This window comes from Arachis ipaensis, chromosome B8, assembly GCF_059453495.1.
Source record: "Arachis ipaensis isolate K30076 ecotype BB chromosome B8, ASM5945349v1, whole genome shotgun sequence".
Lineage (NCBI taxonomy): Eukaryota > Viridiplantae > Streptophyta > Magnoliopsida > Fabales > Fabaceae > Arachis > Arachis ipaensis.
The window spans coordinates 10,821,628-10,833,445 of NC_142443.1; the positions used below are offsets into that span (position 1 = coordinate 10,821,628).

General features: G+C 38.7%; 2 protein-coding genes across 2 annotated transcripts; both read left to right on the forward strand.

The window, feature by feature from the left end:
* Positions 1-1,241: 1,241 nt before the first annotated feature.
* LOC107614249 (protein ULTRAPETALA 1) lies at positions 1,242-4,613 on the forward strand. Its single transcript, XM_016316474.3, has 3 exons — positions 1,242-1,941; positions 3,234-3,543; positions 4,104-4,613. Exons 1-3 carry the CDS (start codon positions 1,704-1,706, stop codon positions 4,279-4,281), a joined length of 726 nt encoding a protein of 241 aa, XP_016171960.3. The 5' UTR covers positions 1,242-1,703; the 3' UTR covers positions 4,282-4,613.
* A 1,753-nt stretch (positions 4,614-6,366) lies between these two features.
* Positions 6,367-8,002, forward strand: LOC107610469 (uncharacterized). The gene is made up of 3 exons (XM_016312520.2): positions 6,367-6,710; positions 6,861-6,940; positions 6,999-8,002. The coding sequence occupies exons 1-3, from the start codon at positions 6,367-6,369 to the stop codon at positions 8,000-8,002; spliced, it is 1,428 nt and encodes a 475-aa protein (XP_016168006.2).
* The last annotated feature ends 3,816 nt before the right edge of the window (positions 8,003-11,818 follow it).

Sequence of the window (11,818 nt, forward strand, 5' to 3'; positions counted from 1 at the left end):
ATTTATAAATTATTTTTTTAGTAATTGAAGTTAATTAAAGATGCTTTTTATATAACTAACTATTATAAGCCTATAATAGTTACCAAAAAAAACTATTATAAGCCTATAAGACTATAAGGTTGTGACTGGAGTAAGTTAATCAAAAGCAGAACATGAACAGCTATAATTGCATTGGCTTCCTTGTAGTACACTTCATTATTCATGCCCCTTTTCTTGGGAAAGACCATGACAACAATAAATAAGGAGATTTTGGGGCTTTCTATACCTTTTTTTTGGGTGAAGGTAGTTTGGAGTTTTAATGTACATAATGCATCATAAAAGTACAACTAGTAGTTAGGTATGTGCAAAAATCCCCATAATACTAGCTAGATTGCATCCTAGTCCTTATAATGAATAGGATAGTAGTTTTAGTACTAGTATTTTTTCAATGTACCACATCTACTTCAAATCCTATTGCTAGTCAAAAAATTAATGGATGTACATATACTCCATATATTTTTTCAAGCTTCTTTAACTCACATCAATCATGTTAAGGAAAAAAAAATGGAATCATATCTCAGATTATGCAGTGCTACATACAGAACCACATTATTCTCTCAAATTATACCAATATACCCTCAGAGTTAGTCGCTTTTAAATTTTTTATTTAATAAAAGATTATGAACTTGAAATTTAACTTCTCCCGAGAACAGTGGAGACAGTCACACACTGCTCCAACTTCCTAAAGAAAATTGAAGTAAATTAAAAAAAGAAAGAGAAAATAGGAGTAAAAATATATCAGAATCAGAAGAGGGCTAAAATTTTTATATATGGATAATTTTAATGTGAAATGCAAAAATATTTGATGATTTTGGTGTTCTACAGGGTTGTGGTAGTAGTACAAAACGTCACTGACGTTTTGCAATAAAATTTTTTTTTTAATCATCAAAGAACAAAACGTCACTAACGTTTTGTAATAAAAAATATTATTTTAATTATTAAAACACAAAACATTACTGACGTTTTGTTAGAAAAATATTATTTTAATTGAAGAAACACAAAACGTCATTGACGTTTTGTAAATGGCCATAGTTGTGTTCAACACACAGTTTAATTCATGATGAAGGATTTCACCTCTAATAATACAATATTAAAAAGAAAAAGTTCTCAGAAGAGCAACAACATCAACAACAATCGAAAAAACCTCGACTCGTTCCACGACAGGGACTTCCTATAAACCAAAGAAAAGAGATCCTTACCCCAAAGCAACGCAACCCCTCTCTCTCTCTCTCTCTCTCTCTCTTATTTTACTGTCATATCATGCAAAGCAGCACCTTATAAGAAGGCCCTTTTAAGTTTTAACCCTCATAAGTCACAACACCATTTGTTTTCCTCAGCCAGCTCATTCATTCAACTCCATCACCAACCCCTTCTCTCTCTCTCTCTCTCTCTCTCTCTCTCTCTCATATTTCAACGTTCCTATGCCAGATCTCTCGGGGTAACCGCGCTATTTAGGGTCGTCTGCTTCTCTTCTCTTCTACTTTTTCATTTGGGTATTTCCATCGCGTACAAAAATTCAATCTTTTTTATTTTTGAGGGATACCCTTTTTGTACTTTCCCTTTTTCTGGTGGATTTTTCGCCGCGTAACTCTCGACCCTTGATTTGATTTACCTTCTATATATACCCCACTTGCCAAAAACAGAGTCTTTTTGTGGAGAGAAAGATGGAGAGCGAGTGTGAGATGAGAGAAGAGAATAATAATAATAATAATAATGGGTTTTGTGTGTTCAGTGATGATGAGCTTAAGGATGTGAGTGGTGTGAAGCGTGTTGGTGGTGACTGTGTTGAAGTCACGTGCGGATGCACTAGTCACAGATATGGTGATGCTGTTGGAAGGCTTAGGGTTTTCTCTAATGGCTGCCTCCAAATCTCTTGTGAATGCACTCCTGGTTGCAACGAAGGTTTCATCTCACACACACACTCTCTCTCTATCTCTTTAGTTATCATGTGAAGATTTAGTTTTGATTCATGTGCATGTTCATTTTTCAGTGCATGTTTTGTGGTGTTGGTTTGACTTTTATTGGTGTGATTGTAGGGTTGGTTGAATCTTGTTTTCGTTGAGGTTTTGTGAGACTTTTTTTATGATGATGGTTGTAGTGGTGGTTGTACAAGTCAAGGCTCATTTTCGTGCTTATTACACGTTTTAAGTATGTTGATTTGTCTAAGTGAACACGCTACTTTGATTTTTTTCTTTTTCTCTAAATCAGCTTTAATATTATATTATATAGTATATACTATATACTAATATGTAAATGTGGAAGTTATAATAACCATGTAGGCTTTGGGGGGGGGGGGGGGTTAAAACTTCACTTGGTTTGAGACCATGATATGTGCTTCTATCATGGTTGATGCCATTCTATAGGCCTCTTAGAAGCCATTGAAGTCAAGCTGGCAGAGTAGTCTATTATATGTTTTGGTTTTGGTTATATTTTATAGCTTTAATTCATTCTCTTCTTGATAGGGTATGAAATATTAATATTATCTTAACTACATGTGTATGATGGGAATAAGCTATGTGTATTTGCGTAGGTCATAGGAGTTATATATTTTCACTAGGCAGTTTCGTTAGTAGCTGGGAAAAGTTGGCTTCAGGCAGAGGTTAATTTCTGAAAATATTCTTTGATGCACCATGCATATGCATTGCCATGTTATCTTTATGTCATGCATCTATTATCTCTTCATCTATTCTTATACGTTTTACTTTCAGAATGTAGTATGAATTTTAATGTTTATGCATGAAAATTTGAACAGAAGGCATTATTAAAATATTTTTGCTCCATATGGCTTGTTACACAGATTGAGATTATTGAAACTTAATTAAATTCTATGTGAAGTTCACTGTAGCATGTCTTTATGATTGATATTTATATCTTCTTTCCGGGGAATATTTCATGAGCCAAAATGGATAAATTGAATGAAGTAGCAACTTAGCAAGTTTGATTGGTCTGTTTGATTCTTGAATGCTAAGTTGGAACTTGGAAAGTTGATCCACTCGTTGGATTCTTCCTTTGTTGTATGGTTATTTTGTAATGTGCTTGTTTAGTGTGTCATTTATGAGCTGAGTAAAGTGTTTTGAAATTCAATTTACTACCTTCCATGCTATATACTGCTGAATCAGAATGTTTTGTTTATTTAGAAACAGAACATTGTCAATGTCATTATCTTATTTGCTTAATGATGCTTTTATTGTTAGACAATATGACTCCTTCTGCATTTGAGAAGCACTCTGGAAGAGAGACAGCGAGGAAATGGAAGAATAATATTTGGGTAATAGTTAATGGTGAGAAGGTTCCATTATTCAAAACAGTTCTACTCAAGTACTATAATAAAGTTTCCAAAGCTGCAAGCAATAACGTGCGCGGTTGCCACCGTGACGAGTTCATCCGTTGCACGGAGTGCAACAAACAGCGCAGGTTCCGGCAGAGGACTAAAGAGGAATGCCGCCTTCACCATGATGCTTTGGCTGATAGTAACTGGAAATGTTCTGATCATCCATATGATAAGTATGTTCAACCTTCTCATATTATGTTTTCAGAGCCATGACATGTTAAATCTATGAATCTTGTATGGACTAGTCAAAAAATACAACGAAAAATATTACGTCCACACAAAAAATTAACCATCTTGTATTTGTATATAAATAAATGTATTGTTCTATATATATAGACTCTTGAAACAAAGAACTATTCTATCTTGTCTTTGTCTCCATTGTTTAGGTGTTTCCTATATTTTCCATCTGAAGACACATGCAAAACATAAACCAAAACCCAATTTATCATTTATGCTATATATACACAAAAAACCAGCCACTAACTCAGCTACTTGTATAGAATACATATTAAAATGCAGAATACACATTGAAAAAGAGTAAAATAACACATGTATTTATATACAAGTGCACAATGGTTGATTTTTTTCTATGCACCTAGAATGTCTTTCCCTTAGACCTTACTATCTGGGTATTTTCGTCCCGAGATTAACAAATGAGGCCAATAGTCCTTGATGAATTGAGTGGTAGTTGGAGGAATTACTAATGGCAACTGTGACATGCATTTGATTACAGAATTACATGTGAGAATGAAGAAGAGAGAGCAAGTAGAAGAGTTTACAGAGGCTGCACACGATCACCAACATGCAAAGGATGCACAACATGTGTGTGCTTTGGCTGTAATGTATGTCGCTTTTCGGATTGCACTTGTCAAACTTGCACTGATTTTACATGGAATGCCAAAGCTGAGTAGAGGGATCCATCATCATCATCTTCTTCTGATGAGTTACTTAGCACCTTTCTTTTGATTATGGACTGAATTTACCAGTCCTACCTTTGAGCATTCATTGTTCTTATATCTTATTTATTGTTATGGATTATAAAGTTCCATGAAGTATTCCACATCTTCTATATTGCCATTTTGTTATACGATTAAAGGATTTTAAGATAAAGGTAAAAATATGTAACTGAAGTAGGAAACAGAAAAGGGTCTTTAGTTCAGACAAGCTATAATTGGATTCTATATTTCTATGTGAATCTTCAGTAGATTGTTGGAAAGTAATAAAAATTAAGGTATCAATCAAATTAGTTCTTCATTTTATGTGATGATTAAATTGGTTCTTAAGTTTTGATATTTACCAAATTAGCTTATAAATTAAGATAGTTTTTTTCGGTAGTTAATTATTCAGTTTGGTTTTCTTGAGAGATTAATTTGATTTTGAGATAAAAATTGAAACATTAATTTGATCGATATCTTTATTTAGTAATTAATTTGAAAAATATCGCATTATTAAATTTTAATGTTGTTAGAATAACTCAATTAGAAGAATCAAATTGTTTTTTTTAGGAAGTAAACTAGTTATGTGATTATAAAATGTCAAATTTACAATTCTATTTAAATATTCTTTTTCTTACAATTACAAAGCTCACATTATAATTTTATTAAGAAGTAACAAACTCTTTCTTTTGTTTATACATTTGCATGATAATCAAACATCTCTATTTTAGTTTCTCCTTATTGGAACTTACACTGGTATTGTCTATGATAACTGCAGGAAATGCCATATTCTTCCATGACTTAAGTTTTTTGTTTTAAATTTTTTTGTTATAATTTAATAGTTTGTATTTAAATTTAAAAATAAAATTGATACATATTATGTTTATTTATTGATCAATGTTTATATGACGTTTTCATTTTTTATGGGTTAGGAATTGTTCATACCCTGACCTAAAACACAAGCTAGGCCCAAAGTAGAGAAAGTTCAAAAGACAGCTACCGAGTAACCGACCTCCTAAGAGGTTGGATAGAATGCTACAAAGTGATAACTCTCCCTCGAAGGAGTTATAACTAATCTCTACTATCACCCACCTACTTCTAGAATATAGATTTCAACAACCCCTAGATAAAGGGGACGGTTATTCGTCACCAATAACGGAACTACTCCAACGGTAGTTATTGACTCATCACCTATAAATACACTGACACCCCTTAGGTATGCTTAAGATCCAATCTACAATAAACCTGCTGGTACCCTTTCTAACTTAAGCATCGGAGTGTCTTACAGGTACCACCCTCACCTCCTCACGAGGAACTCGGACGACAGCTATCTGACATAGGACAAGTCAGACACTATTTCACAAGGAGTTTGGACTTCATGTTCAGGTCCAAATACAACCCAGTTTCAGGTAACCCTTGGAACATTGGTGCCGTTGTTGAGGACCCTGGAAGTTAACACCCCATGGCGGACGATCACTTTGAAGACGGACATACATCGTCCGAATCAGAACCAGAGTATCGAGATGAAGGCAACGATGACCAAGCCATTGTGATATCCCCTCAGAGAACAGAAGAACCACATGGTGAAGGCACCTCGGAAAACCTTCCTCGTAGAAGAATTCATTCCGAGATTCACCACCCAAAGGATGAAGATCAACCCCATTCTACCGAACTTATGGGACTATTACACGGACATCACAACCGACTTGAACAACTCGAACAGGAGAGAGAGCGACAAAGGGAGGTAGAGAGAAACCTGAGGAAAGAAATCAAGCGACAAAGAGAGCTGGAAGAAAAGCTCTTAAAACTAGAATCCGACCTTTGAAGTAAGAATCGACGTACAGCTCGGAAAGATATCCCACTAGGAGGAGAAGACCCTTTCATTGAACAAATCATGCGCGCAAAGGTTCCTAGGAACTTTAAAATCCCCGACATGAGCCTTTATGATGGAACGACCGACCCGAGACACCATTTAAGCAATTTCAAAAGCCGAATTTTTTGGTCGATGCCTCAGATGTGACCCATTGCAAGGCCTTCCCAACAACCCCTACCAAGTCGACCATGAAGTCGTTTGATAATCTATCACCTAGGTCGGTCACCACCTTCGACGACCTCGCAAGAAAATTCCTCACCCGATTCTCAATTCAAAAAGACAAGGTCAAACATGCGTCTAGTTTGCTAGGAGTCAAACAAGAGATTGGAGAATCCCTCAGAGATTACATGGAGAGATTCAACAAGGCATGCCTGGAGATCCAATATTTTTCTACCGAAGCATTAATAATGGGGTTGGTCAATGGTCTCCGAGAAGGGCTTTTCTCCCCATCTATCTCAAAGAGGTATCCGACCTCTTTAAATGAAGTACAAGAGCGAGCCGAGAAGTACATCAATATGGAGGAGAATGCCAGGTTACGAGAACCTAATTTCTGACAAACACATCCTTATCAAACTCAAGAAAAGGAGAAAGAGCCTAAAAAGAAGGAATAATACAACTCGGAGAAACCAATGAGGTACCACAATTACACCCTATTGCGAGTTTCCCTTGTGGATGTTTATAGGAAAATTTTCCATACCGAGAAGCTTCCCCTCCTCGTCCAATTAAAAATAAGAAGGGTGGAAGTTGTACTGAATATTGCGAGTACCATAAGCTATATGAACATTCCACAAATGACTGTTACGACCTAAAAATGTGATAGAAAAACTGGCTAGGGAAGGTCGGTTGGATAAGTATCTCATAGAAAGGTCGGACAGTCATGAAAAGAGTAAAAGGGATGAGGAAGACACCGGCCGAAGAGATCGTCCCACCCGAACTCCAGAAAGATATATCCACACGATAGTGGGTGGATTTGCCGGAGGAGGGCTAACTAAGTCATTCCGAAAGAGACACTTAAAGGAAGTCTACCAAGTAGAGGAAGAAATCCCTGACTCTCCAACCATTTCTTTCACAAAAGAAGACACGCAAGGTATAATACCCAGGCATGATGATCCTGTGGTAATTACCATGATACTTGCTAATGCAAATCTTCATAAGACCTTGGTGGACCAAGGAAACTCAGCTGACATTCTATTCAAACCTGCTTTCGACAAACTAGTGTTGGAAGAGAAAGAATTGAAGGCATACCCAAACATCCTCTTTCGGTTAGGGGATACGCCTATCAGACCATTGGGTTTCATTTCCCTACACACTACCTTTGGTAAAGGGATGAAGTCCAAAACCCTGAGCATCGACTACATTGTTGTTGATGTAGCTTTAGCCTACAATGCCCTAATAGGTCGGACAATCCTGAATCGACTAGGAGCTGTTGTCTTTATCCCTCACCTCTGTATGAAATTTCCGACACAGGAAGGGATTGCTACTGTAAGAGGGGATAAAAAATTAGCAAGAAAATACTACAACAAAAGCTTGAATCTACGTGGTAAAGGTAAAGAAGTCAATTCAATTGAATTCGGCGGAGTCCGAGGTAGAAACGACTTAAGACCACAACCTGAAAGAGAGACAGAGGAAGTGCAGATCAGGAATGAAGTCGGAAAAACCACTAACATAGGAGTTAACCCAGGGACAGATTTGAAGGAAGATCTCATTAAAGTCCTACGCGAAAATTCCGGCCTCTTCGCTTGGAAAGCGTCCGATATGCCTGGAATTGACCTTGATCTCATGACCCACAAGCTCGCAGTGTATCATAGATCCCGACCTGTTTAGCAAAAAAGGCGTAAACTCGGGCCTGAACGAGCTCAAGTGGTCGAAGAACAAGTTGAAGCATTACTAGAAGCCGAGTTCATCAGATAAGTCAAATACCCATTATAGTTGGTGAATGTTGTGCTGGTGAAAAAGCAAAATGGGAAGTGGAGAATGTGCGTCGACTACACTGACCTGAATAAAGCTTGCCCAAAGGATCCATACCCTCTCCCCAATATTGATGCTTTAGTAAATTCATCTTCAGGGTACCAATACTTATCTTTTATGGATGCATACTTAGGATATAATCAAATCCTAATGTTCAAGTCGGATCAGGAGAAGACATTGTTCATCACTCCAAGAGCGAATTACTGTTACGTGGTCATGCCATTTGATTTAAAAATATAGGACTACATATCAGAGATTGATGAACAAAATGTTTGCACCCCACCTCGAAAAGTTAATGGAGGTATATATAGATGACATGCTTGTAAAAATCAAAGAAGAAACAAATCTCCTGTCTGATTTGTCACAAGTGTTTAATATGATAAGAAAACATGGGATGAGATTGAATCCCACAAAGTGCATCTTTGCAGTAGAAGCGAAAAAATTTTTGGGGTTCATGCTCACACAAAGGGAAATTGAAGCCAATCCCGAAAAGTGCAGAGCTATCTTAGATGTGAGGAGTCTGACCTGTTTGAAAGAAGTCCAACAGTTAAACGGCCAACTTGCAGCACTATCTATATTTTTGGAAGGGTCAGCTTTAAGACCCTTGCCCCTTTTTTCATTACTCAGGAAAGATTGTCAATTCGAATGAACTTCAGAATGCGAGAAAACTTTTCAAGAATTCAAAATTTTTTTAAGTCAAATGCCCATTCTTACTCGGCCAAAGATAGGGGAGGAACTCGTGTTATACTTAGCCGTTACTGACAACGCGATAACTTCAACTCTGATACCGGAAGATGAAGTTGGACAACACCCCATCTATTTCGCCAACAAAGTCTTACAAGGACCAGAATTGAGGTACCAAAAATTTGAAAAGTTTGCATATGCTTTAATTCTGGCTTCTAGAAGACTCCGACCTTACTTTCACGCACACACCATAAAGGTCCGAACTAATCAACCCATGAAGTAGATCCTCCAAAAAATAGACATAGCAGGGCGGATGGTACAGTGGGCCATAGAGTTGTTCGAGTTTGACTTGAAATATGAAACTCAGACAACCATCAAGACCCAATATTTCACTGGTTTTCTGGCAGAATACACTGGAGACAAGGCTGGGATCCTCACAACTTGGAACCTATATGTAGACGGATCCTCCAATAAAGTCGGGAGTGGCGCATGTATCATCTTGGTCAACGAAGAAGGGACTCAAATAGAGCTCTCCCTAAAATTTGAATTCCCTACTTCTAACAATCAGGCCGAGTACGAAGTCATGATTGCAGCTTAAAACTTGCCAAAAAAGTTGGAGCAATAAAGGTCGTAGTCTTTAGTGACTCTCAAATAGTAACTTCTCAAATCAATGGCGAATATCAAGCGAAGGACCCCAATATGAAAAGGAACTTAGAAAAAACACTTGAACAACTTGAACAATTCCTTGAGACTGAGGTCCGACATATAGCTCGAGAGCTTAATAGCCGAGCTGATGCCCTTTCCAAACTAGCAAGTATCAAGCCAAGGGAAATAACAGAAGCTTGTTTCAAGAGACTCTCCAAGAGCCATCAGTCAACAAATCGGACAACAAGTCGGATATATTACCCATCTTCGGTATGAACCTCGGATGGATGACTCCCCTTATCGAATATTTGAAATTTGACATCCTCCCTGAGGAACAAAAGGAGGCCAAAAGAATTCGAAGGGAAGCACAAAACTATACTTTGGTAGACAATGTCCTCTATAGAAGAGGGATGTCAACACCCTTGCTAAAATGTGTCCAAACTTGCAGAACTAAAGAAGTCTTGGAAGAGATACACAATGACATATGTGGGAAGCATCACGGAGCTCGGTCACTAGCCAGGAAAGTAATCCGAGCCAGGTTCTTTTAGCTGACCTTACAAAAAGATGCAACTGACTTTGTCAAAAAATGCCCACCTTGTCAGGTGCATGCTAACTTCCACGTTGCCCCCCCTAAAGAACTCATCAGTGTAACGTCCCCATGGCCTTTTGCAAAATGGGGGCTGTACCTACTTGGGCCTTTTTCCCAAGCTTCCGGACAAGTCAAGTACCTCATCGTGGGATGGATTACTTCACCAAATGGATTGAAACTGAACCAGTAGCTACTATCACAACCCAAAAAAGTAGAAAATTACTCGATTTGGGGTCCCACATTCCATCACCACAGATAATGATATTTAGCTTATCGACTCAACTTTCAGGAGCTTAGTGGCGAGTATGAATATCAAACATCAATTCACATTGGTGGAGCATCCCCAAGCAAATGGACAAACAGAGGCAGAAAATAAAGTCATATTAGCCGGATTAAAGAAAAATGTTACAAGACGCAAACGGAGCATGGGCAGAAGAACTTCCACGAGTCCTGTGGGCTTGTCGGACAACTCCTCACTCAACAATTGGCGAAACACCATTCCGTCTTATATACAGGATGGAAGCCATAATCCCCATTGAAGTCAATGAACAAAACCCAAGGGTAAGATTCTGTTCATACCCTGGGTCGAGCTATCTGACCCGGGATGTTTAGCAACAAGGCGACCGACCTCTTCAAGTCAGACTATCCGACCTCTTCTCAAAGAGCTCGGCCAAATCACCATGAAAGCCTAAAAAAGGGTCCAAATGGAGGAACACGACCCAAATCCAAAGGCAGCCCAAGCCTATAGAGATAAGGGCGGTTCCCTTGAAGATAAGATGACCTCACTCAAAGATAAGATAAGATAAGATAAGATAACTAACTTATCTTATCTAAGAAGGTCACTCTACACCATTATAAATACACTCGAGCACCCAGGTATAACTCATACTCTGATTCTACTAAAAACCTGTTTAATACCCTTGCTAACTTAAGCATCGGAGTCCCTTGCAGGTACCGCCACCCTCCGGTGACAGAGGATCAGCTGCATCACTAGTCCAACAAGTCGGATACAACCGTTCCGGCCGCCACTCACCAGCCGGACACGTCAGCTCCGACCAATACAGAAGATCTCGTCCGAGATCGACCTATAGTTTCAGGTAACCCTTGGAACATTGGCGCCGTTGCCGGGGACCCTGGAAGTCATCCCACCACCATGGCGGACGACCATGACGACAACCACGACTCAAATCTAGAGGATAGAACGCCGCACAAAAATACGGACACTACACCAAAAGATATCCCGCAACCTGACGGAGACAAAAACTCACCAAACCCGGGAGCTCTTGAGACACTTCAAGATCGTTTAAAGCAACTTGAGAAAGAAGCCCAACATCAGCGAGAAGCTGGGAAAGACCTACAAAGGGAGATAAGGCGACGCCGGGAATTGGAGGACAAACTTCTAAAACTCGAAGCCGATCTCAAAGACAAAGCTATTCGATCCACTCATGAGGACAGATCTCGCAAGGATCAGGATCCATTTACTAGGGAGATCATGAAAACCAAAATCCCTAGGGACTTTAAACTCCCGGATATGACTTTATACGATGACACGGCAGATCCCAGCCATCATCTCAGTAACTTCAGGAGTCGAATGTACCTCACCGACGCCTCGGATGCAGTCCGCTGCAAAGCCTTCCCGACTACCTTAACCAAAACGACGATTAAGTGGTTCGACAATCTACCCCCCACGTCCATCTCAAGCTTCGATGACTTGGCCAAAAAGTTTCTAGCCAGATTCTCTATCCAGAAAGACA